The 26,410-nt window shown below is 41.3% G+C and overlaps 3 protein-coding genes across 10 annotated transcripts; 1 reads left to right on the forward strand and 2 right to left on the reverse strand.

The window, feature by feature from the left end:
- Positions 1 to 56: 56 nt before the first annotated feature.
- Positions 57 to 6,781, reverse strand: inpp1 (inositol polyphosphate-1-phosphatase). 2 transcript variants are annotated; one of them, XM_005469394.4, is made up of 6 exons: positions 6,502 to 6,781; positions 5,564 to 5,769; positions 5,424 to 5,484; positions 4,574 to 4,774; positions 4,273 to 4,447; positions 57 to 3,167 (listed from the first exon to the last, which is right to left on the reverse strand). In XM_005469394.4, the coding sequence occupies exons 2-6, from the start codon at positions 5,765 to 5,767 to the stop codon at positions 2,675 to 2,677; spliced, it is 1,134 nt and encodes a 377-aa protein (XP_005469451.1). In that variant the 5' UTR covers positions 5,768 to 5,769; positions 6,502 to 6,781; the 3' UTR covers positions 57 to 2,674. The 2 variants fall into 2 exon arrangements, with proteins under 2 accessions (XP_005469451.1, XP_003441405.1); XM_003441357.5 differs by having other exon boundaries at positions 6,446 to 6,781.
- Positions 6,782 to 9,931: 3,150 nt separating this feature from the next.
- LOC109202220 (protein S100-B) lies at positions 9,932 to 12,723 on the forward strand. 2 transcript variants are annotated; one of them, XM_019359003.2, is made up of 3 exons: positions 9,932 to 10,517; positions 10,713 to 10,856; positions 11,285 to 12,723. In XM_019359003.2, exons 1-3 carry the CDS (start codon positions 10,512 to 10,514, stop codon positions 11,435 to 11,437), a joined length of 303 nt encoding a protein of 100 aa, XP_019214548.1. In that variant the 5' UTR covers positions 9,932 to 10,511; the 3' UTR covers positions 11,438 to 12,723. The 2 variants fall into 2 exon arrangements, with proteins under 2 accessions (XP_019214548.1, XP_019214547.1); XM_019359002.2 differs by lacking the exon at positions 9,932 to 10,517 and having other exon boundaries at positions 10,541 to 10,856.
- A 155-nt stretch (positions 12,724 to 12,878) lies between these two features.
- Positions 12,879 to 21,883, reverse strand: LOC109202219 (acyl-coenzyme A thioesterase 4). Of its 6 annotated transcripts, none has more exons than XM_019358997.2 (12): positions 21,598 to 21,883; positions 17,462 to 17,587; positions 17,100 to 17,309; positions 16,486 to 16,585; positions 16,100 to 16,290; positions 15,837 to 16,012; positions 15,631 to 15,747; positions 15,427 to 15,506; positions 14,060 to 14,153; positions 13,877 to 13,957; positions 13,528 to 13,663; positions 12,879 to 13,440 (listed from the first exon to the last, which is right to left on the reverse strand). In XM_019358997.2, the coding sequence occupies exons 2-12, from the start codon at positions 17,568 to 17,570 to the stop codon at positions 13,340 to 13,342; spliced, it is 1,395 nt and encodes a 464-aa protein (XP_019214542.1). In that variant the 5' UTR covers positions 17,571 to 17,587; positions 21,598 to 21,883; the 3' UTR covers positions 12,879 to 13,339. The 6 variants fall into 6 exon arrangements, with proteins under 6 accessions (XP_019214542.1, XP_025763139.1, XP_019214545.1 ...); XM_025907354.1 differs by having other exon boundaries at positions 17,462 to 17,589; positions 21,628 to 21,642; XM_019359000.2 differs by lacking the exon at positions 21,598 to 21,883 and adding an exon at positions 18,043 to 18,404 and having other exon boundaries at positions 17,462 to 17,576.
- Positions 21,884 to 26,410: the final 4,527 nt, after the last annotated feature.

A 26,410-nucleotide genomic window follows, 5' to 3' on the forward strand; every position in this document is an offset into this window, starting at 1 on the left:
ATTGTTATTGTTTACACCTGACATGAAGATTGTGTAGTGATATGGCAATTGTATGCTATGAGGCCTCTGATAAAAGCGCTTCTTTTTAACATTGACAGTCACGTCCATTGAGTACGTCCATTGTCGGTGATTTTAATTTTTTCCCTTTGTGTTAATTTGCACACCCACCACTGTAATAACAAGAGGGGGATTTTGAACAGTCATCAGTGGTTTAGTCCAGCCAGCAAGGCTCCAGCTGCAGCTGAGTGGGAGGTGTAGCTCACTAAGCTAACAGCTCATCTACAAATCAAGATTTATTATGTTATTATTTGTTTTGTAGAATCTGAAAGTTAAATGAGTGACATTTAATTGCACATCCGTTACCCTCTTGACAAAGTATGTGAATGCTTTTTGTGATGCAAAGCGTGTGTTCGCCTGGAAGCTTGAAAGAAGTCTTTGTTGCAAATATAGTTTGAGCTCAAGCAGGATGATGCGTTTGCCATGTTTCCTTCATTGTGTCAAATAGTTTTTTTGTTATATGTATTTGACCAGTTTCCTGGACATGGGAGTAAATGAGTGTCTAATTAAAGCGTCCCTTCCTTTTTCTTGGAGTTCAAAGTATAAATCTAGTCCTGGTTAAAATGAGAAAATAAAAGCAGATTCCATCTTAATTAGGGGTTTTAAACTGGGCAGGGTTAAATTCTTATTGCATACTCGTTTTCCCGCTTATTTGTAATCCATACTTTGACATTACATAAACACTGTCAAAGATTTGCTTCAGTTCCTGTTCAGGAAACTGGACCCACAGCTGTGACTTCATGCTTCATGCTTGATTTGAGAACGTGCTGTGACGTGTGTTAAAGGTAGCAGTTCAAAGTCCAACAAGTTAAAGAAGGAGCCAACACAATGACCTTTTTTAATTATTTTTTTCCTTAAAGTTTTTTAACAGAATATGCAGAATTATTGCAAAAAATATCAGACAATCATCAGGGTTTTTTGTAGGGACTAAGGAGGCGAGTTCCCTGGCTGGTTTTAAAATATCACTTTTGGGTTTCTTCCCCCCCACTCCCCCTGCCGCTTTCTCTGGTTTCCAAAATAAAGAGGATTTCCTATATGCACAATGTCTGTTCTGTTTCCTGCTTATTAAACTTTAATTACACCTCAGTTACAATGCATATCACCGTTATATCATTTTAAACATAAACAAAGTGAGGTTACACGGCTGTGTGTGGCAGACATATTGATAAGAATCTGCTGCCTGCAAGCCGGCACAGATTCCGTCTTTCAGACTGGCTTAATATTTAATTTTACTGTAAACCCACACCGAGAAGGAATCTCTGTGGGTTTTACCTTATATGGCTTTCCCACTCTCTGACCTTTACCCTTGTTATGGCTACGAAAAAGAGGGTCCTTACAAGGAATCATTTCAGAGAGGTGCAGATAACTGCACGCCATTCAACTGTAGTCTGATTCAGTCATTTATAGCCCGTTAGATATGAAATAACGATGAAAGAAAAAAAAGTAGATCCCGCTTGCCTCATTAAAGCAAAGAAAAATCTTGTATTCAGAAGCGACCCTGCGATGCCCCCGTTACCTTTCCTGGAGTGTTCCTCAGCTGCCCAGCAGTGAGCACTCAAGCTCTTCGCAACTATATTAAACACTCTAAATGCAACACTTAATCAATGCATGTCTGAGCTAAATCACATTTACAAATATTTAGTTTGTTTCATCAGCAATGAGGAAGCAGACAGGCCGGACTGATGCATCAAAACTGATGACTTGTTGCTCATCATCTGCCGTCTATTGCACTCAATGAACCTGAGGGGGGCTATTCTTTTAAAGATTATTTTTCTCCTCATGCCCCATCCAAAAAACAAATGAAAAAAAATGATAATAACGGGCAGCCCATTCTAGAATATATAAATTCAGTGCATTTCATTAACTGATAATGGTATTACCTTTGTGCTTTTGACATAAAATACCTACCTACATGGATCTTTTGATAAATTGTCAACTACCTTAAGAGAAACGCCAGCATGTTATTTTTTTCCCCATTTGCCTGATTGATTCATAAACATCACATTTGTTTTGCTTTCTCCTTTTTCATAACCTAAGTGCCGATTGTCCTGCAAGGATCGTGTCCGTCTTTCTTCTTTCACCCCTGTGTTTATTTCCAGTTCACAGTTAACAGTCTGAAATAAACCTTGTTTATGTTGCATTCACTGTCAAACAAGCCGAATTAGCTCCTCTCTCTTTAAGCCAACTTTATCCTGATTGGCTGGTCCCCACAAATAGAAGGTTTGAACAGCAGGCAGGTGGAGCTTCTTTATTCTCAAGCACCAGATTAAAAACCTTTGGATGACATCATAAAGATGCCTGAAAACTAAATGTTTGGAGCTTTTAATCCAAACTTTATTTTCCTTTAGAAAAGTTGGAATCTGTCTCAGCTCCATCTTTGACTTAAATTTAAACATTTGCAAATATAATTTGCCTCAGATCCGATTGTCACTTTGCGATATATACACACACACACACACACACGACTGCATAAACAGCTGGTTAAGAAGAAGACTGTATCATTTATGAATATAATATTTCCACTTCTACACCCATAATTTTCCTTGCCTAATATCGAAAACATGATCATATGTATAAATGCTTCAGAGCGTGCCGGCTACATCTGCTCTTCTGTCATCTACAGCTTGCCCTTCAGAGCTGCGATGACGGTGTTGAGCTTAGAACAGTCTCGATAAGCCACCAGGCCGCCACGGTTAGCCCAGCGGTCAGCTCCTTTGCACTCAGTGTCAGGCTCATGATAGGTCAGTTCTGCTGTGTGATCCTGTCCTTCACTGGTCATCTGTAGACGCTTAGTCAAGTCCACCACCCCCCCACCGAGTGCTCGGAGCAGGGCGTGAGGAGCGCAGGAGTCCCACTTAAAGGTGCTTCCCTCTGAGAGGATGTAAACATCAGCCAGGCCCTCAATGACACACAGGATCTTGTAGCCGGCTCCAGAGGCGTACATCAGCTTGTCAGAGCTGCAGAGCAAGGCTAGTGCATCTTTTACCACCTGCTTCTCACTGGAACTCAGCACCACAGACAGCCCTCGATCCTCTCCATCTTTCGGCTGGGACACAGAGCAGACGTTGATGCCGCCCCAGGACACGCCCCAGAAATGCCTTCCCTTCCACCTGCAGAGAATCGGGGGTAAAGTGAGAATATCTTACTTCAGAGCTCAGAAGCTTCATCATGGAGTCAAACACAGTGTGAAGTTTCATGGCATCTGCTCAAACTATTCAATCTGTTAATATTTAGCTTAAATCTTAATGTAAAAAAAAACAACAAAAAAACTCTGGTCACATGAGGCAAACACAAAGAAAACCAGAAACAGAATTGAAGTCAATGTTGTCAGATTAACATAAAAGCTGCAGTAGGGTGATGTTAATATGAAATGTGTAGTTTTTCTGTAATCGTCTAATAATCTGCTGAAGAAAGAAAAAGGTAAATATAGAAAACAACCTGCATAGAGAGGGATGGAAATGTAGGGAAGATTATGCTTATGTGGGATAGAATAAAAATGTTTAAACCTCAAACTGTGCAGGTTACAGGACGGGCACTTCCTATGCATTCTGTGTGCACGGAAACTAAAGTTTCTTCCTCATGTATTTCCCCTTTTCTACCATCATTCTACCTGAATTTGATTTTGTTGAATAAAATTCCTCTGAATTCTGCATCATGCAAGCTTTGGTGAAATTTAAAGAGGTGAGCTTTCTACAGCAATACAGCTGCTGTAGCAGGGGAAATTATAGAGATCAAATTAATTTGTTGTAACTTGGGCGTTTTAATATTTACTGGCGTTTCAACTCCAGAAGTTCCCGCACAGATATTATAAAGTCCAGCAAAATGTAGCAACTGAATGTTTAACCCTGCCAAACTGGAGATAGAAGAAGAAACATTGCTGTGACAAGAGTAATATGGTATACATGGTGACGTGCCAGGAGGATTGTCGACTAAGTGGATGGCACAACACAGGAGAGCTGTGTTGTGCCATCCACTTAGTCGACAATCCTACCTAATCAGGCCTGAACTCGGCAGTCTATTTACACCTACAGTCCAGAGACCACTCTTTAAATGATGAGGAAGTGCACATCGCGGACAGGGAGGAACGCTGGTTTGAGCACGGAGTCAAGGAGGCCATTTATGGGAAAAGAGAACGACCATCACCAGCAACCAAAATCAAGATTACCTTCCTTACCTGGGTGTCTGAGCATGCATTGCTTTTTATGGATTACTCACCCCCCGCCTGCTGGATCTTTGTGGTGAAACGGCTGATTGATGACGCCCATGATGGGCTCGCCTGTGCTCCGGAGGTAAACGCCGATGAGAACCAATGCACAGTGCAGACCTGATGGAGACAAGCGGCCCTCCTCCAGCTCCTCCTCTCGGCCCTGTATGTACTGGCTGGTAGCATCTAGATTATTAACAAAACAAAACAAAACAAAACAAAAAAAAAAAAAGCACAATAAAGACAAACTGAGCTCCGACATGAATGATGAGCTCTGCTGACTGGGATTGTGGTAAGCGGTGAGCTCTTCACCTATGGGATCGATCCAGATGCCGAGCTCAGACGGGCTGAGGGAAACAGTCAGGCCATCGGTGTTTGCCTCGACGGTCGCCGGGTCTTGGTGGATGGCTTTAGCCAGCAGAGAAGCTGCTGTGTGGTCACCGTCAAGCACGGTGGCCAGCAACGCCGCCGTCTCCTCTTCTGTGCTGCAAACCGTGACTATCACACTCTCTCCTGGCGGCAGAGACAGAGAGACTTTGATTACTTTACAACAAACCACTTCAAATGTTTCTACTGTGCAAGGTGCAGCCGTGGTAAATATTTAGACAGCGACATATTAATGTGTTCACTTTATGTGCTCACAGATTAAAGTAAAGATCATTTGCCAAGTGTATATTTAGCTCCTCTAGATTTTAATATGAAGGTGGGCTGATTATCATCACGGTTATTATTACACAGCACATCTTAATGCTGGATGTTATATTTATGAATCTCCATCAGAATAATCCTGAGGCACATCTGACAAACTCATACACAGGACTCATTAGACTGCATGGATAGATTCAAGGTGTGCACGTCTGTAACAGCACAGCATTGGATCAGATTGTCCTGAAGTAGACACTGTTGCTCCTAAAATGCTTTTTAAAAATAAATATTATTGTTTTTTAACAACTTGTAGAGATCAGTGGTTTCAATTTTGGGAATTTTAAGGTGACCAGCCCAGCTTTAAGTAACTCTATCTAATGTAGGGAAGGAGTTCTAGATCTGGCAGGGGAAAGGAGGCATTAGTGATGCCCAAATTAGACTACAAAAGTGCCCTAGAGCAAAAGCTGTTGTTCTTGGCCCAGGGTGTAGTGTGTTATGTGTAATATTAAGAAATTACCAAGCCCGTTTTCAAACTTGTTAGACTCCTCGCCATGAATAAAGTCAGCCATGTCAGGGAACTGGACAAAAGAAAAATGACACAATTACAATGCAACATGCGGTCCGATCTTGGCTGGCTTCACTAAGACTTGTCCTTACCTGAGCGCCAACATCATGCCGGATCATCTCCTGAATCACCACATCGGCGAGCGTCTTGAAGTCTTGGACGAACTTCTTGTTCTTGTCATCTCCGGTCTTTTCTTGCACAAGGAGCTGGAAGAGGGGAGCCTCCTGCCTGCAGACCCGAGCCACGTTAGCAGCCTTTTCAGCCACCTTGAGCAGCAGCCTCAGCAGATCAGCCATGCCTGAACAGAGAAAGAAGAGCAGAGAGTTCAGTGAAACCGACCAAAAGAAGGAAAGTGTGTGTACGAGTGTGGGAGGGAAAAAGAGATGAGGGCGGTCACAGCTTGCACACTAGGCTAATTATAGACTCAAAATGAAAAGAGGGCACTTCTGAAAGAAGTGAGTGTGAGAGAGTGATGTGACTATGCAGCAAGTTTCAGAGATAATAAGGCCAAATCTGCAGATTACGACTTCGAAAGTATGAAACACTTAAAACAACAACAACAACAACACCAACAAAAAACAAAAACATCACCCAAAAACAAAACAAAACAAAACAAAAATCAACAGTTTAAAAAAAAGAAAAAAAGAACAGTCAACATCTTAGTCACATCTTAGGAGGGAAATACCAAAAAGCAGCAATTAGGTCTGCATTAATCACTACTCAGTGCCAATAAGACACCTTTGAGTGCTATTAGTAATCTTAAACAGCAAGACAGCCTCTTTTCTGGAGATGGAAAAAAGCATCAGTTTAAGGTCAATTATATAAATATTTACATATAAATATAATTGTACAGAGCTTCCGTCTGCTCTCCGATAAACCGCTGCCGAAAAGGTCAGCTGAGGTTTAGCGAGGTATTTACGAGCAAAAGAATACGAAGGTGAAGAAAAACTAGAGTGACATAAATGAAAGCATACCAAACTCCAGGTTAAAAACTGCCTCTTTTCCTCTCGTGTGCCCCTCTTCTCGTTACCTGTGTTTTTCTGTTAGTGCTCCAGTCACCAAACGAGGATGTTTCCAGGAGACAAGAAGCAAAACCGGAAAAAAGGTGTGGACTTTGTGTAAAATTCCGGTTTTAAAGCTCTTAATTAACTCGAGGATCTGCCTGCTCTGGCTTCTTTACGTCAGTGCGAGTTTCCGATCGAAGAAGGGCGGACGGCGCCCTCACATCTAGGCTGACAAATACAAGGTTCAGACAGGCGCGCAGCTACGTGACGCACGGCGTGTAGGTTTTTCAAGGAGCGGCCAACAAGCTGGGGGAGAGCGGTGCGTTCAAGTGCAAATGTAAAACTCGAGATCGTATGACGGGAATCGTAAATGCATCTCAAAAGCGCGAACCAGAGCCCTACAAAGAAAATGTAATATTAATCAAAAATACGATGGATGAGCAACCTATGCTCTGACCAAGTGCAATGGCCCCAGTAATCTTGTCTAATTTATTAGAAACCCGCCCCCACCACCCCATCTGCCTTTGTGGAGCACATTAGTTCTCTATCGTGCTTTTGTGATGCTGTATTGTACAGCGATATTCTTACTGTAATGAAATTGATTTCCATTTTAACTCTTTAGAGCTCTTTTAAAGGGAAGGCACAGGCAATAAAGCATCTCTTCCTGTTAAGACCCCAAACGCAGTGCTGAGTGAAGAATACAACTGAAGCTCTTACTGTACTATCTCCATGTGACACCAGGGGCGGATCCAGAGAAATTTTCTTAGGGTGGCATGAGGGTGGCAAAGAAATCAAATGGGGTGGCAAAATCAAAGCCTTTTTTCCCCCCCAAACACATATGCAGGTGGTTACATATGGTTAAAATGATTCAAATGCAGTAAGTATACATGTTTTTCATATAAATATAGTCTATAACTTAATTATTGTCTGTAGCCCACATAATTACACACTTTAGTTACATAAAACATGTGAGTTTTGATACTATGTACTGTATAGCCTGTATAATAAATAAATATGTAGCCCAATAAGTATAAAATCCAGAAAGCTACACAACATGGGGCGGTTCATTTACAAACACAAGTCTAACTTAAGTTTCACACTGTTTTTTGTTAGAAAACAATCACGTTGTGAAGCGAGATCAATCAACTGCAGACCAGACAACAAACGACGGAGGCACCAGACGAATGCAATCAAACGATGAGTTTATTAACACAGGAGAGGAACCATCAACATATGCCTTCCTCTGACAAAAATTCATCAACGCCCACACATACACGTCAATACAAGTCAAAAATACATTGTTTGCAGACATGAGCGCATCTTGTACATTTTAATAACTATAAACAGTCATATAACTTCTCTTTTCTATAACACCTGCCTTTTAAGATAATAAACTTCAAGCTTCGGGATCGTTAAGAGCTAATAATTGACCCTCGTCATCAATCACTAAGTAGACTGAATTGGCGCAGGTCTCAAAAAGAGAGCAGAAGACACTTGGGCCTTCGCTCAGGCCTGCCACTAAATTAATATGTGTATTGTAAGCATGCATGCAATTAACCTGCTATGTTCTCATCTTCCCTCAACATGTATCACCTGGACACTCTCACCAGTGAAGCTTAAAACCCTCTTGGATGAAACATCAACTCTAAACAAGCACAGTTATGCATTGTGTATAGAATGAACTCAACCTGTGAATAGAAAGGTCAATGTAATGACAAACATATTCAATGCATTATGAACCCCATAAGAAATATTACTGATAAAATAATCTTGTAGAACATGTTATTGATGCATTTATCATAAGACAGATTATATGGTAACAATAAAAGAATCTCTGAATCCCAACAGTTGTTACATGCTTAAATTACACAAAATGTCAGAAATCTGCACTGTCGTGAACAAAAATTTAAACCTAATTTTTCATGATTTGTTGGATTAACCCACTGAGGTCTGAAATACAACCGGACATTTTTGACTCCTTTTGAGTTTACGTTTGTATTTCACCCTCAAATTGTTTCATTTTATTTTTTTCCCCTTGCCTTGTTTGGTGTCATTCTTTTCAGCTCAGCTGAATTTAGTTGTTTTTTTCACTGACATACTGCATTAGTATTACTGATCTGAAATCACACAAAGAACTTCAAATCCTCGTAGTATTTTTTTACTGTAAAAAAAACCACAGACATGTTGAGTAAATTTTTATAACTTGAAATGCAAATATAAATTGTACATTTTGTAAACATATACAACTATTTATCTAAAAATGCAGCCAATACACCTGCCGTTTTTTTTTCCATTTTTTACAACCATTTAAAAATATTACTAAAACTAAAATGAGAGAACAATCAGGTTTCGCAATAAGATGCCCCACAAATGATGTGTGCCAGTAAAAAAAGTTTGTCCACCAAAAGACAGAACAGCACAGGGATAAACCTGCAGGCCTGACAACAGGTGGTGTATCACTCCGCTGGTTTTCTACTTAGTGACAGTGTTTACACTGCAATGTGCCTTAGTGACATTCATTAGTGCCCTCACTGACTCACAAAACAAAACGACTACACAACAGAACACACTAAGTATACACTCCACACTAAACGTCACAAATCTCCCACATCTAAAAACTTTCTCTCGCTCTCTCTCTCTCTCACTCGCTCGCTCTGTCTCGCTGCCGTTACCGTCACTCCCAAAACTCTCCCCTCTTCCTAAACAACCAAATCCCACGTGTTTACTTTTTTTAATTGGCCGACATGGTACATTTTTCCACCGATAGGAAAGCGGTGGCTTTTTTCCCCCTTTCTTTACTGTTTTCGCGCTGTCCTTAGAAAACGCTTAAAACACACACACACACACAAACGTGACGACAGTATTTAGAAAAAAGCATGGCTTATATATATTACCACAACTCTGGATTTACTGGCCTGTAACTAAAATTTAAAAACTTTTAAGTCCGAACTTTCAATGTGGGCTGAAACAGAGACTCAGCGCGGCTGCAGCTTGTTGCTATGTCAGCTTACATCAGTCATGTGATTTGGAGGTGCAGCGTGTCCGTGAACCACAGAGGGTTAATAACACTCACCTTCCTTCCATTTCCAGAGTGTAACATCCAACAACCTGTGTAAAATCCGAAATTCCCATGGTGTTGTTCAAAATGTGCTCTGGCACAATCATAAGCATGGCTTGCTACTGAAAACAAGAAAAAAGCCGGTCCTGCTATGGGCTGAACCATTTGTTAATGGTGGAGGGGGGGACACTATGCAATATATTCAGTTTTAGCATTTATATTCACTGTTGACTGTAACTACGCTCAAACTGTTAATGCTATCTTATTTTAATAAACAACACTGTCATATGCAAAACTGGGGTGGCACTTGGGGTGGCAAGGGATCATTTTAGGGTGGCACTTGCCACCCCATGCCACCCTTCTAGATCCGCCCCTGTGTGACACGTATGGCAGTTCACTGGGGTCTGTTTTTCACAACTGCTATCGAGCCTTAAGACAAATGCAAATAGTTGCATCTGTAACTTACATTACATCACATGATCACAAAATCTTGCTTGGTGACTAATAATTATTTATTCTTATCACACACTCTCAGATATTACTGGCTTTCATTTGAGCTCAAAGAAATCTCACTGAGATGCTGATCTGAACACTTTTAAAGCCTCTTGTAGTTCTTGACTTTCTGTTACTTGTGACCTCATGGTTCTCAGCAAAGTATCCATTATGTGCTCATCTGAGGTTAGCCTTCATTTAAGTCTCATGTTAAGCTTTTAAGTGCTGAAAAATAAATAAAAAAATAAAAAATGCGTACTTTATATTGCTGACATAAAGGCTACTGCACACACACTTTACAGGCAAATGGTTTTTGGTTGAAGCTTTGACCACTAGGATCCATTAGTTGTGCATTATGTGGTGAGCGTCAGATGACTGATCAATACAGTTTAATGTCTGAGGTAATTTGAGCGAGGCAGAAAAGTCGCTGCTCGAGAAGCCTTCAGTCACACTGAAGATCCCTGGAAGACAGAGGAGGTCCTATAGATGGAGGTAAGAAAGACAAAATGCTCCATATACAAAAGAAATTTTACTTTAAATGTTGTCCTACAAGATCAGGATACAAATATGCTGTTATTGATGCATGCTTATAGTGTATTTAATGAAGAAAATCCCACAGATGTGACAATTAACTTCTTTGCGTGGCAAAACAAAAGAATGGGAACTGATTCAAATTGTTTGTCTCAGGCCACAAAGCCTGCTGTGTCAGACCTGGAGAGCAGCATGCTCACTATTATCCAAACTTTCCACCAATACTCGGGTCAGAAGTGCAATCTGAAGAAAGCAGACCTTAAAGAACTTATCAACAATGAGATGAATAATTTCATAGTGGTAAGATATCTTCTGCAAAGTGGGTGTGTTTATGACACGTAACTAGAACAATAATAATGAGCATGCATCAGTTTGTTGGCACGCAGCACAGTGTGTATTTAAATAAGAAAAAAGCTGCACAGAATTTCACAAACATTATTGATGAATTTAAAATTTATACAAGCAAAGCATGTACAACTAACTGAGGTTGCTTGGGGCTATAGTGGATTTTTATTTGCTTCCTTTTCGAGCGTTGACATGCTGCACAGCTGAGTCTCAGAGATGTTAAAAATATATTAGATAAACTAACATTTTTCCTTCTATTCTGGTGTAATTAAAATTTAAGCCTTGTAGAGTTAGTGGTGATGCTACAGATTTATCAGTGTTATTAAATATACTGTCCATTTACTGCTAATGATGAGCATTAATGCAATTTTCCTGCTGAACAGAAAATCAAGGAGAATGACACTCTGGATAAACTCTTCGCTGACCTCGACCAGAACGGAGATCTGGAGATCGACTTCAAAGAGTTCATTGCCCTCATCGCCATGGTCACCTCTGCTTGCAATGAACTGTTTGTTCCAAAGCAACAAAAGAATTAGTTTGCATGCACATGGATTACTCATTTAAAGAGAGTATGCGTTTTGTTTTTTTTTAGACATCCTTTGAGACTGGGAGACTATCATTAACCAAGCATCAGAGTTTGATACTTCTTTTTAGTATGGAAATGTTTGCTGAATACACGCACCAGTCACTTTATTAAGTACACCTATTCACCTGCTCATTAACACAAATATCTAATAAGCCAATCATAAGGCAGCAACTCAACAGATGTAGATATGGTCAAAATGACCTGCTAAGCTCTAACTGCGCATCAAAAGGGGGAAGAAAGGTCATTTAAGTGAATGTGGCATGGTTGGTGGTACCAAATTGGCTGCTCATCTGCTGGTATTTTACCACACAACCATCTATTATGGAAAAAGAGACTATCCAGTAAGCGGCAGGTCTGTGGGTGAAAATACTATGTCAGTGTCAGAGGAGAATGGCCAGATTGATTTGCGGTAATAGGAAGGCAGCAGGACCTCCCTCTTTACAACCAAAGCGTAGAATCTCTGAAGGCATAAAATTAAACCTCGAGCCTTGAAGCAGATAAACCACAGCAGCAGAAGGCTACTCCTATCGACTGAGGCCACAACATGCACAGGATCACCAGACTCGGACAACGGAAGACTGAAAAATGTTGCTGATCGGATGAGTGTAGATTTCCCCTGTGACATTTTGACAGTAGAGTCCGAATGTGATGTAAGCAAGATGAACTTTGGGATCTATGGATCCTGCAGTTCAGGCTGCTGGTGGTGAAATAGCGTGGCGGATATTTTTTGGCTATTTAGTACCAATTGGGCTTAAACACCACAGCCTACCAGTATATTGTTGTCGAACCTGTCGATCCCTTTATTACTACAGGGTACCCATCTCCTGATGGCTGACTGCAGGAGGAAAACACATGTCACAAAGCTCAGATTGTCTCAGACTAGTCTCTTTAACATGAGTTCAGTGTCCTCAAAAAGCCTCCACAGTCACCCGACCTCAATCCACATTTGGGATGTGGTGGAACACAAAATTTGCATCATGGATGTGCAGCCAACAAATCTGCAGCAACTGTGTGGAGCTATCATGTCAATATCTCTGAGAAATGTTTCCAGCATCTTGTTGAATCTGTTTCACAAAGAATTAATGTAGTAATGAAGGCAAAAGAGGGTCCAAACAGGCACGACCAATGTATACCTAATAAAATGGCTGGTGAGTTTCTAATATAGCATGTGTGGAATATGTATTTGTGAAACAAAAAATATATAAATGGATGATACTTCCACATTTGTCTGTCATTACAAACATGCACGTTCATCTGACAGAAATGATAATCTACAGCAGTACTGAGACATGTTTAACAGATGCTGCTTTACAACATGCTATATGTGACTGAACGTCACTTTGAAATGACTGCTCTGAAGGAAGGACGTCTCATCTTGGGTATTTATTTAATTTTTTTACTCCCCGCTCTCCCCTTGTGAGAAGAGGAGTCAAAAAGGTGAGGAAAGGAAACAAGGATGCACAAACTGAGAAATGAGAAGAAAGGCCAAGCTGACTGGTGCTATCTTTAAGAAAGATAAATAACAGACATGTGTACATGTAATGCAGTCCAGTCAAGAAAAATAACACCTATACTACTTGATGAGCAGCCCAGCATCTGTGGGTCTAAACTGCTGAAAGATTTTTCCTTTGTACTCTGCAGATTGACTCCTATTAAAATGCCTGTTTTGATAGCAACCAAGCAGCGACCTCTTGTGGCCCAAATAATTTTAAATTAGTTTATTTTATTATTATTATTGCTGTTCTTTTCACCAAGTTGCACACCAGTTGTGGGACATCTTTCACAACTCTCTCTCAGACAAATGCAGGATTTCAGAATCCCGTTAATCATGGATTATTGTCCATGCGGTGATTCATCGCCTCAGATGGGTTTCCATAAACTCCAGGATCCTCTTCCAGGCATCTTCTTGAGCAGCAGCGTGGGGTGCGGGGTGACCTCCCCACAGAGCGAATACTGCAGGGAAAAATAAAACAACACATTTACTTACCATTTTATATGGTATCCTTAATAGAATTCAATAAGAGGAAAACTTTAGCTCACATTTCTCTGGTTTGGCTCTCCATAGAGACGCTCTTGCACACGGTGTGTAGGGTGGCTCGATCAGGTGACCGGCGCCGGGATATGACAAACGGGTAAACTGATGAGATTTACCTGCAGACCTCAGGGCCTCCTCAATCTGATGACCAGTGATCAAAGTAAACAATGAAATAGTGTGCAGTCAGTCCACACAGACAATACACAAAAACCGCATTCAGGTGGATGTAAATAACTGTTGTATTCTTAGAATATTTTAACATGTTTCAATAGACATCACGAGGACTCCAAATAATATATACAGGACAACATAAATACAGATTACATTTTAAATGTTATTATTAAAGTAATTTACCAAATCTGCATTCTCTGTGCTTGCAGCACACAGATCATCTTCACCCACTATGCACATGAGAGGACAGGTGATGTTCTCTACCTACAAAAAGAAAGAAAAAAAAAAATCAATAATAGAGAGCAGAGATTACTGAGCTCTATACACGTGTGCTTCTGTGTGCATGCGTGACGGGCAGAGAAGAACCTTCTGTTTGCTCTCAGGGGGCAGATTATCCGGCAGAGAGACATTTTTGAAACTCACATAGCCTCGATCATCGAGCTCCCAATATTTCTGGTCACTTAAAGAGCAGAAGAGGACAGAGATGGTACTGTTTGTTATCATCTACTCACGAAATTGTTAAAAACAGTGATTACTATAACGTTAGCCCTGGAGTAGACTGACGACTCAACTAGATAAAAGCCCAGGTTACAGCTACGTTTTGCACGATGACATATTTTTGTAATGTACACCACCACACTGGATTTTAAAGACTCAAAATATGACTCAAATTAAGACTTTCAACTTGGATTCATTAGGCTTTACGAGTGTAAAATTTACAAGAGCGATAGCAAAAACTTTAGAAGACAGCTAAATTGGGTGATGAGAGAATTATTTCCATGGTTATGATAAAGAACTTCACAACACCTAACAAGGTCAACACTCGACAGATATAGGTGTATCACTGTCAACGGCATGATTCAAGATCATTCTGTACCAGAATGACTGGGAGAGAAAAGTATGGCGAGGAAAAGGAAAAAGAGTCATGAAATGAAGCACATCATGTCATCTGGTAAATGTTACCCAGCCTGTTCAGGTCTGACACTCTCCCCGCACCCAGTAAAGAGGAGATGTGGAAACCTCTTTAGTTTCTTGCCACAGCAAAGCCAAATCAGTTTAACTGATTTAAAATGATTGTCAATAAATACCCCATAAATATAGCAGAGTAATTTCCTAATCTGATCCCTGTCTTAACTTTTGAGACATGTCGCTCCTATCAAATTCAAATGGACTTCATATTTTTCTCATTTTAGGGATTTTCTTTGCTCTATTGTGACTAAAGTAGGAGTTTAATATGTGCGCAAATCACTGCATTCTGTTTTTGTTTACATTATACACAGCATCCCAACTGTTTTGGAATTGGGGTTGTATATTGCACTTAAAGCATACTGTAAACATACTGTATAATTTTAAACTGAAACTCAACATAACCTTGCCCCAGTCAGGTTCACCATAAGTTACCACCATGATTTATCATGAACAGAGCGCCACAATACCGAGGACAAAAACTTTAGCGCCTCAAACAAAGTACACTATTAAAAACAGTCCTTATATTCAAAATTATGTTAGACTGCCCATCTTAATGTGAGATTTCGTTAAAAATCCACTGTAGAGGTGTACAGAGGCCACGTTATTTTAAAAAAGCACTGTACCTTTGAGTGACACCAGAGGTGATTGGTTCAAATAGACTGAATAATAATAATAATAATAATAATAATAATAATAATGATAATAAAAACAGCAACAACAATAATAGTAGCCTCAGAGTAAAATCCAAAGTTACCAGCCGTTACCTCTCAGACATTTTGATCTTGCCATCTTCGTCCAACAGCGGGCTTCCTACTGCCCCATTAATACAAATCAAACATGATGGCTGGAAAGGGGAACAGATAAATGTTAACGTCATTCATAATCACCTATCAGATTTTTAGTTTTCTTATGCAAATAACACTGATGATCATATTGCAGATTTCAAAACAGGCGAGTTTGGGATTCACTTTAAAACCACTCCTAGTGGCGATGCGAAAAGTCAGAACGACTCCAAAGGAGAGGCCAATGACCCCAATTCTGTCTGCATCGACCTGACAGTGATCTTGAAGTAGCTGGAAGGCTGACTGACCAAACAAAATAAATAGGGACATTTCAAGAGAGTGGCAAAAACATTATAACAAATACAAGGGTGTTAGGATAAGATTTAAACTACTTTGAAATATGAATCGCCAACACTCATTATGTGTGGTGGTCCAGGTAAGTCTTTGTGCCCCATATAAGCAACAGAAAGACTCGCAAAACCCCTGGAGGCAAAAAGTGCAGAGCGGTACTCGAACAGTCCTCCACCCTCTCCCCACAGATCCAGCATAGCAGGAAAAGGGCCCGGGCCTGCAGGACATCAGTATGTGAAGTTCAGTCACTGCTGACTAAGACGCTGCCATTAAATAATAATGTGCCATTTCAGTGAATGCTCACCCGGGGGTAAGAATAATGTTCCTACGATGTTGTTTTGACGGATCTCTATTCTCCTCACTCCTGGCACCATGTACCAGCGCTCAGTGGTTACAGCTGCCAGCTCAGTCCTCTGCCCCTCACTGGGTGAAGTGTGGCCCTCCAATAAGGAGATGTTCACCATGTATGGGGTCTCCACGTTTCTTTTCCTAAGGCTGTGATCAAAAATCAGAAGATTCTCACTTTAACCATTTACACAGAGAAAGAAGCAGTCAGTGAAGCCAGAAATGTAGAGTGAATGAGAGAATCCTCTAGTTGTATTTTTAAGTGTGCAACATAACAGGCAGCTGGCTTTGAAACCACAAATTTTATTTTCTCAAGCTCTCGGGAAGCTTGTCTTCACCACCTGCCTCAAACCTTCTCTGCTTCCGAGTGCAGGCTCCAAAGCCCAGAAGAGTCCCATCGGCTCACAGCCCACATAAGAACCTCCAACTGAATGATCGCTGGTCACTATTCAGGTAAGAAAAGAGACAAAAATAAAATGAAACGCTGCCTGCATAAAAGCCTGGTTAATATCTCTTCACGCAATCTTTACTGATTGTTGGGGTTTCTTTCTACAATATAAAGTGCCTTGAAGCTACTGTTGATAAGAAATGGCATGCACGATATAAATAAAATTAAATTGAACTGAATTGAATTAATATAACATGACTGCCACAGGATGTCTCCACAGTAAACACATTAAATATTAACTTGTGACTTTTATCAATAATTACTTGCAGCTTGCAGATTAAAATGACAAACACTTTGTTCAATTTAATTTCAGCATGTTTGTTTTTTGGTCCATTTTGTTTTTAAATACAATAAAAATGTCAAACACTGCCACTGGCACAGTGAGCATCTCAACATTATTGCCCTGCTTTAAATGTCCCACGTGCCAGCTGCTTTTATTTGTGTGGACATCTATATATTACAGAAACTGTCTACTATGTCACCCAACAGCACTTAAGAGTATTTCACTCACAGTTGATGCTGCCGCTCGCATTTGTTGTATAATGAGCAAACGCCTCCCACAGATCTCCCTCCTCACTGTGCATTTGTGCGCACACTGTGACAGGATAATTTTGAGACAGGAAACGCCCTTTAATGCTGATCTGTTCATCTATGAGCGCACGAACAGGAGTGGCTGTCAGCAAAGGGCTTTGTCTAAAGCTGCTCTTCCTCCGAACTTCACCTATTAAAAAAACAAACAAACATACAAATAAAACCGAGAACTTCTGATACATACACTCTTCAGGCATGTACAGATAAAAAAAAAAATGATACTGATCATCTTTGATATAACCCATTTCAAAAATATAAAAAAAACTCAAATATTATTCTTACCAACAGCACGCTGAAGACCGGGCAGCTTCCCATGCACACTGATGCACGACATCATCCTCTTTTCTATGAGCTGCCATATTCTTGTCACACTCATATGTGCCCTAAACATTATGGTCTTTCTTGACACGATAAACACAAAGTAAATATCAAATACAAACCACTTAAAATCGAAGTAAAGGGTTAACAATATCAATAACTACAACTAATCCAAGGTTGGACAGCACACTCTGCTGACAGGTTCTGTCTGGCTAAGACTTGCTATTGTGTTAGAGATTAACCTTAGATCTTTGTCCTTTTCAGATGTACTGTATTTTAAAAAAAGAACTGCAAAACGCTCCTTTGTAACTTGGATTTTTTCAAGTCTGCCTTACTAATATGAATTAATAATGCTGGTTACAATTATTGTTCACTTTGAGTTCTGAATTCATGTCCAAAATCATCCACCATACGTTCAGCTTTCACCCACATGTGACTATTTCCTGTGAGCGTCAGGCTAGTCTTGATACACCCATCATTTCTATACATTTTCTAAGGAAAATTGGGAAATAGGTGCAGTAAATTACTAAAACGTGCAAACTTACACAGAAACATGAAGCAAAAGCTGAGTACCGTTCTAACGAGCGTGAACGTCAATATTCTCCAACACAGTTATTTCTTGAAGGACATTCAAAGCTCTTCTTTGGATATTGGCTGCCTTTGGAGGCTGTTACAACCTCCTCTGCTAGGCGTCAGGGGAGGAGTAACATATATATGTTACTCCTCCCCTGATATGTTACTCAGTTTTGTGTTGGGGGCGTGTCCCAACACAAAACTGAGTAAAGAAAGGTTTTTAATTCCAAGCTGTAAACAGAAAACCGACAGGGCTGTTCAACAGACCACTGGGCAAACAATTATTATATAAAGACAAAAAAAAAGACAAGAGTAAAAGCTAAAGGTTAACTAAGGCAAGCTGGCAACACACAAAATAAAAGCTAAGGGTTAACACAATGTCCCAGGGACAACATTTACACGGTGTTCCAGGGAGACATTTACACGGTGTTCCAGGGACGACATTTACACGGTGTCCCAGGGACGACATTTACACGATGTCCCAGGGACAACTTTAACATGATGGCCCAGGGACAAATTTGTAAATTTCTGGATTACTGTTAATCTCCATAGAATCAAGAACTATGGAGTTCACTTTTAAAATCAAATCACTTTTATTGTCACATCACATGTGCAGGTACACTGGTACAGCACATGTGAGTGAAATTCATGTGAGTGAACTCTGTGTCAAATACTGAGCTTCAGTAAAGATTCAAGTTGCAGTTATTTATATTTCCTATCACCTTAAATCTTCACTCAAAGACAAGTATCTCTGACAGTGTATATATAGGTGTATTATATATAAGAGACAAATGTTGTTCCTTCAGTATGTTGGCATTACTAAATTTGGCTCAATGCTTATATATATATGTGTAAAAAGCAAATGTACGAGCTGTGATAACTGTTTCTGATAGAATGAAGAGTAGACTGATATATGAAATATTCCTTTATTGGGTGATAAAATCAGACCACGTCATAACTGCTTTAAGTCATACAGAATAGATATCAGAGCCTTAAACAGGCTGACTTCTGCTAAATGGGTCAAACTGGGCAGAAAGTATGCAAACACATAACATCCTTATAGAATATGATGTAACACTATAGATCAACTTACCTCAGAATATATAAAGCATATAAACAATTACAGCAATATGATGCAACAAACACAGCAGTGCTACTAATCACAAATACTCAAAGCTTCATAGAACTGAAACAAACATTTATTTTTAGCTCCACTCTGCTGCTGATACATACTTTAGGTTTCTGAATATGAAACTTGTTGCTGCCTTTCATAGTGTTTAACTTGAAGGCCCTGAGTACTTTCTCCCACACTGAAAACACTGGAATGATAAAATTATTTGAACATTACCTAATAAGACTGATTCAGGACAGACAATTAGTTATGTTAAACTTTCCTACCAGTCCTTCACAAACAGGGAACAGTCTGTCTATTCTCTCCATCTGTCAGCTGCTGCTGGCTCTTCCTCCTCCTCTTCCTCACACACTGCTGAGTTTGTCCTGGTGGATCATCAGGGGTGCAAAGCCTCACAGATGATGTGCAGCAGTGGGTCCCTCAGTCTGTCCTCACTCTGGACACTTGCAGTTGTCACACATGGAAATCAAATGTGTGATAAGCTGCAGGATTCAAACACAACTTATAAATACATGTTCATACTTTTATTCCACAATCAGAGAGAAAGAAACAGAGAGAGAGAGTGCAGGACAGACAGACAGGTGACAGTCTCAGGTGTACACACTGCTACAAAACAGCACAAGAGAAGGAGGATGTAGTGTTTGTGTGATTACGAGTGCTAAACAAGAAGAGTTCCCAGATGGTCCAGTGGACACATGTGTGACTCCTGTGATTAAAGCATCTTTCTTTCAGCTTAACGAGTGAACCGTCAGCTCGTTCAAACACACGTTAAAGTCCGTTTGGCTCGACACCACCGAACAGAGGCAGCAATATAACATAGCTAACATTAACAGTGCAGTGAATCCTGCTTGTGCCGTGATACTCAGGACTGCAAACCGAGCAGCATCACTGACTTTCAGCTTGTTGTGTTTGTGGATATATGACTGACTTTAATTATCCATAAAATCACCACATTCTCTGTAAGATTAAGGTTGACTACTGAACGGCGTATATTTTAAAGTAAAGGCTTTATAACCAAGTAACCGCTGAAAGTACAAACATCACTAATGTCACATAACTTTGCCGACATGTGGCCAATAATGTTTTAATGTTCTTCATTATTAAACATTTGCACATAAATAAGTGACATATTATTCAGTACTTACTTTTAAAAGTTTACTCTTCGTCCACCCCGCTTCAGCCATCCGCCGTTTTTTTTGTTCTGAGAAAAATATCCACACCCACTACAGCACTATGTATTGTGGGATAGGTTGGGTCACGAAGTCTACACCGGACCCATCCTTCAAATCTCGGGAAATGAAGGGCGCATTTGTTGACCGCATTTGGAGGACTCCGAAGCATGCAGTCCTGTGTTCAGCGTCGAGTTGTTAATGTTGGTTTCCCACTTATGCTGTCTTTCCCTGTGCGTTCTGAGTTTACTCCAGTTTAGTTTTGTTCTGTTTGTGTATCACTTCTGAGCATCATATTTGACATCAATAAAGCAGTACACACGCCCCCAACACAAAACTGAGTAAAGAAAGGTTTTTAATTCCAAGCTGTAAACAGAAAACCGACAGGGCTGTTCAACAGACCACTGGGCAAACAATTATTATATAAAGACAAAAAAAAAGACAAGAGTAAAAGCTAAAGGTTAACTAAGGCAAGCTGGCAACACACAAAATAAAAGCTAAGGGTTAACACAATGTCCCAGGGACAACATTTACACGGTGTCCCAGGGACAGCATTTACACGGTGTTCCAGGGACGACATTTACACGGTGTTCCAGGGACGACATTTACACGGTGTTCCAGGGACGACATTTACACGGTGTTCCAGGGACAACATTAACACGATGGCCCAGGGACAACTTTAACATGATGGCCCAGGGACAAATTTGTAAATTTCTGGATTACTGTTAATCTCCATAGAATGCAGTCCTGTGTTCAGCGTCGAGTTGTTAATGTTGGTTTCCCACTTATGCTCTCTTTCCCTGTGCGTTCTGAGTTTACTCCAGTTTAGTTTTGTTCTGTTTGTGTATCACTTCTGAGCATCATATTTGACATCAATAAAGCAGTTTTGAGCTCACCTTTTGCCTTTGAGTCCAGCGTTTGGGTCCTCTTCTCCTGCCTGCACACTGCACACCGTGACATACATAGTAATGAAAATAACAATTTACTAACTTTTATGCAACATTAATTAATTAATTAATTAATTTTTTCAAGTCTGCCTTACAATTATTGTTCACTTTGAGTTCTGAATTCATGACCAAAATCATCCACCATACGTTCAGCTTTCACCCACATGTGACTATTTCCTGTGAGCGTCAGGCTAGTCTTGATCCACCCATCATTTCTATACATTTTCTAAGGAAAATTGGGAAATAGGTGCAGTAAATTACTAAAACGTGCAAACTTACATAGAAATATGAAGCAAAAGCTGAGTACCGTTCTAACGAGCGTGAACGTCAATATTCTCCAACACAGTTATTTCTTGAAGTAGTCTTCAGGAATAGTTCTCCAGGCTTCTTGAAGGACATTCAAAGCTCTTCTTTGGATACTGGCTGCCTTTGGAGGCTGTTACAACCTCCTCTGCTAGGCGTCAGGGGAGGAGTAACATACACACGCCCCCAACACAAAACTGAGTAAAGAAAGGTTTTAATTCCAAACTGTAAACAGAAAACCAACAGGGCTGTTCAACAGACCACTGGGCAAACAATTGTTACACCCCAGCCCAGAGAAACCCGGCGTGCAACATAAGGAAAATAAAAATAAGGAGAACTGCCCCCACACTCCCTGCGCTCAAGGAAGACGAACCCAAAAAGACAACTGCCACGGATTTCACAACAGCCAGTCAGTTTATTAAGGCCCAAAAGGTAGCGGGCGTCAGGGTGAGCATGGCCAAAACAACAAACCAAAAAACTCTAGAAATGAAATGCAGCTGGCTTACCTTCACCGAAAACCCCAAAAGAAAATTACAGGTGTCTTACCTGCCTCCCTAACCAAAAACAGGAGAAAAGGTTCCCAAAGAAAAATGGCTTCTCACCCCTACAGCTACCGAGTAAAATTAAATATTGACAACTATTTACATCTATATACAACACTATTTACAACACGGAAAAAGCTTCCAGAATACAAATTCACACGCAGCCACATGCACAGTTCGTTGGGAACAGGAAGTAGGCGGGGGTGTGTCAGTTGAGAAGGGTCCTCATTTATAGCCGGCCTCTCCCAGTCCTCCACCAATGGTCAGCCTCCACCTGGACCTCACATAGCAGCAATAACACAGGACACAAACTATGCCACCCTCTGGTGTGGCAGACCAAAAAAAAAACACAGTACAAAAAATATCCATAACACTGAATCATAACATACCCCCCAAACCAAGAACAAACTTTCCGTCCTGAACAGAAAGTTTGATTCATGATCTAGACAGCGCGTCAGCCATGACATTATCTAAGCCCTTCTTGTAACGGATTTCAATGTTAAAGTCTTGGAGGAGTAAAGACCAGCGCATGAGGCGTTGGTTGCTGTTCTGCATCCGAGATAAGAACACAAGGGGGTTGTGGTCAGAAAATACCATTGTTGGAAGAGGATTGGACCCAAGGTACACTTCGAAATGCTGCAAGGCGAGCAGCAAGGCTAAAGCCTCCTTTTCAATCGTGCTGTAATGTAGCTGGTGTTTTATGAATTTTTTTGAAAAGAAACAGACGGGATGGTCAAGGCCATGTTCATCCTCCTGCAGGAGCACTGCACCAGCCCCCAAAGCACTGGCATCTACCTCGAGCTTGAAGGGACGTGTAAAGTCCGGGCGGCAAGTACAGGAGCACTGCAGAGGAGAGCCTTGGCAGCTTCAAAGGCAAACTGACATGTCTCTGACCACACGAATGGTGACTTTGGACTGGCAAGGCTGGTTAACGGGGCTACTACCTCAGAGAAGTTTTTGCAGAAACTGCGGTAGTAACCGGCCATGCCTAAAAAACGACGCAGCTCGTGACGCGTTTGAGGAGCTGGGAAGTCTACTATCGCCTGCACTTTTGCGACAACAGGGAGGACTCGACCCTGTCCTACTTGCTTGCCTAGGTAGGTTACCACAGCTTTTCCAAACTCACATTTAGCCAAGTTTAGTGTCAGGGAGGCATCACGCAGGCGGTCAAATATTTCGCTAAGGGTTTTGAGGTGTTCAGTCCAAGTGGATGAATAGGCCACTATATCATCCAGATATACTTCACAATTTCTGACTCCATGTAACACAGTGTTCATCAGTCGCTGGAAGGTGGCTGGGGCATTTCTTAATCCGAACGGCATGACGGTATACTGCAAAAAATGGTCAGGCGTAACAAAGGCACTGATTTCAGATGCACGGTCAGTTAACGGAACCTGCCAGTATCCCTTTAGGAGGTCAAGCTTGGTCACGAAGGTTGCTGATCCGACACGGTCGACCAAATCATCCATGCGTGGGAGTGGGAAAGAGTCTGGTTTTGTAACAGCATTTACTTTTCGGAAGTCATTACAGAAACGGGAGGTTTGATCGGGTTTTGGGACGAGAAGTGATGGTGAGCTCCAAGAGCTATTACTGGGAAGAGCAAAACCATGGTCAAGAAGATACTGGACTTCTTGCTGCATTATGGCACGCTTAGTGGGATTTACTCTGTATGCATGTTGCTTTATGGGCTTGTGATCACCCACATCAATATCGTGACTTAGTACATGCGTTTGAGTGGGGATATCACCAAACAGAGTTGGGTAATTTTTAATGAGCTCACGGACATCAGATTTGGCGGGATCAGACAGATGTGCTAAATAGACATCCAAGTCAGCCAAGATTTCAGAGTTCCTAAGACGCGCACCAGAAACAGAGCTGTGCCTGTCATCCAACCCATCATCGCAGGGACTATATAAGGGTTGAGAGACGGACACTGACACAATAGGTGACACAGCAGGTGACAGACTAGAGCGTTCACGATCAATGTACTCCTTCAGCATGTTGATGTGACAGACGCGACTTTTCTTCTTACGATCAGGGGTTAACACAACATAATCGGTTTCACTTAGTTTGCGCTCAATGACATACGGACCGGAAAACTTTGCCTGCAGGGGAGAACCAACGACAGGCAAGAAAACCAACACGCGATCACCTGACTGGAACATCCGTGCTACAGACTTTCTATCAAAATGGGTTTTCATTCTGACCTGAGCCTTTGCTAGCGCGTCACGAGCAAAATTGCAGGCATTATGCAGCCTCTCTTTAAACAAACTAACATAGTCCAGAATGTTTTCTTTCGGACGATGCCTATCTGAGAGAAATTTCTCTTTCAAAAGACGTAGCGGACCGCGCACCGTGTGGCCAAAAACTAAATCAGCTAGACTGAACCCCAAAGACTCCTGGCATGTCTCTCTGATGGCAAACAACAGTAGTGGCAACCCCTCATCCCACTCACGGCTTGACTCAGTGCAAAATTTGCGAAGCATGTTTTTCAGAGTTTGGTGGAACCTTTCTAATGCACCCTGACTCTCCGGGTGATACGCGCTAGAAGTGTGATGGGTGACACCGAGCTCTGTCATGACCTGGGCAAAGATTTTAGACATAAAATTTGTGCCCTGATCTGTTTGGATGCGTTTAGGCAGTCCAAAGGTAGAAAAGAACTTAACAAGTGCTTTCACAATCCCACGTGTTTTTAATGAGCGCAACGGAATGGCCTCAGGATAACGGGTGGCAGTACACATCATGGTGAGGAGGTATTGGTTTCCGGACTTTGTTTTTGGAAGAGGACCAACACAGTCAACAATGACATGCTCAAATGGTTCCCCAACGACTGGGATGGGTTTTAACGGAGCTGCCAGAATCACCTGATTTGGTTTACCGGCAAGCTGACATGTATGGCACGAGCGGCAGAATTTTGCTACATCAGATTTGAGACCAGGCCAGAAGAAGTAACGGAGGACACGGTTGTATGTTTTTGTGATTCCCAAGTGACCGGACATGATGTGGTCATGTGCTAAACTTAGGACCTGGGAACGGAATGACTGTGGAACAACAATTTGCTGCACTCCCTCATGTGTGCAGCCAGAACTGGGTGTCCAGTAGCGCATCAGCACCCCATCCTCAATGAGGTAAGACGCAGATTTCCCACACTTAGGCTCTGTCACAGAAGCCCAACAAGATGACAAGCTCTCATCATTTTCTGGGCTTCTATAAGTTTGTTTTTTTCTACTGGGAGTGTCAGAGCTTTCTCATCAGGCTGAAGCTCTACTGACACAGGGATACTTTCACATTCGGGTGGCAAGCTTGTTGGATCTGAATCACTTAAGAAAGAGTCGCTAAGATCCACCAAGTCTCCTTGTTTGCGTGCCTGCGCACGTGTCACAGCACACACAGGAAACAAAGGAACAGAGTTCGGTGCGGCAGGATCAAAAGCACTAGTGTCTGCAAGTGGTGTTTCAACTACCTCAGGCAACGGAAAAACTTTGCAGCCAGCTAAATCGTTTCCAAGGATGATGTCAATGCCTGCAACCGGTAACTGGGGTCGCACACCAAGTTTAACCTCACCCGACACAAACTGAGACGAGAGCTGCACAAAGTGCAAAGGCACACGCATTACACACATTCTAACTCCCCAGGCTAACACATCAGCACCACAATAGGATTGAGCTGAGAACGGTAAGACACCCTCACGAATGAGCGACTGTTTTGCACCAGTGTCCCGCAAAATACTAACAGGAACCCTCTTTTCTTCTCCCATCAATGAAACAAAACCTTTTGACACAAAAGGCTTGAACTCTTCATCTACTTTATCACTTTGAATTACAGTCACATCTTCTAAGGCATGAGGTTTGGTCTGTAGAAGGTTTATTGGGGAAGGAGATTTACCCTTCCTGATCTGTTCCTTTCTTTTTAGAACAGGACAAGCAGCAATGAGGTGTCCCTGCTCATGGCAATAATAACACTCTCTATTTTCGATGGATGAGGTGGTGGTACGACGGGTGCTCTTTGGAGACCAGATTTGTGGGCTGTGAACAGGAGATGAAAACACCGCTTTGTGTGTCAACACAAACTCATCAGCCTGTACAGCAGCAGCGTCAAGAGTGGTAACCTTCTGTTCGTTTAAGTAGGTTACCACTTTTTCTGGGAGTTGACTTTTGAACTCTTCTAACAACACCAACTCACGCAAGTCATCTAAGGTTTTTACTTTTGTAGCATGACACCATTTATCAAACAGAGTTTTCTTTTCT

This window comes from Oreochromis niloticus, linkage group LG5 (genome assembly GCF_001858045.2).
Source record: "Oreochromis niloticus isolate F11D_XX linkage group LG5, O_niloticus_UMD_NMBU, whole genome shotgun sequence".
Taxonomy (NCBI): domain Eukaryota; kingdom Metazoa; phylum Chordata; class Actinopteri; order Cichliformes; family Cichlidae; genus Oreochromis; species Oreochromis niloticus.

What these genes read in the sequence shown, in the direction of transcription:
- inpp1 (XM_005469394.4), bottom strand. Translation starts at nt 5,767, where the DNA reads ATGGCTGATCTGCTGAGGCTGCTGCTCAAGGTGGCTGAAAAGGCTGCT. An exon ending in CATCTGGATCGATCCCATAG is followed by an intron (nt 4,448 to 4,573) that starts GTGAAGAGCTCA and finishes TTAATAATCTAG; the next exon opens with ATGCTACCAGCCAGTACATA. An exon ending in AAAGATCCAGCAGGCGGGGG is followed by an intron (nt 3,168 to 4,272) that starts GTGAGTAATCCA and finishes GATTCTCTGCAG; the next exon opens with GTGGAAGGGAAGGCATTTCT.
- LOC109202219 (XM_019358995.2), bottom strand. An exon ending in CGGTCTTCAGCGTGCTGTTG is followed by an intron (nt 17,310 to 17,461) that starts GTAAGAATAATA and finishes TTTTTTTAATAG; the next exon opens with GTGAAGTTCGGAGGAAGAGC. An exon ending in TGCGAGCGGCAGCATCAACT is followed by an intron (nt 16,586 to 17,099) that starts GTGAGTGAAATA and finishes TTACCTGAATAG; the next exon opens with TGACCAGCGATCATTCAGTT.
- LOC109202220 (XM_019359002.2), top strand. Translation starts at nt 10,593, where the DNA reads ATGCTGTTATTGATGCATGCTTATAGTGTATTTAATGAAGAAAATCCC. An exon ending in AGATGAATAATTTCATAGTG is followed by an intron (nt 10,857 to 11,284) that starts GTAAGATATCTT and finishes CCTGCTGAACAG; the next exon opens with AAAATCAAGGAGAATGACAC.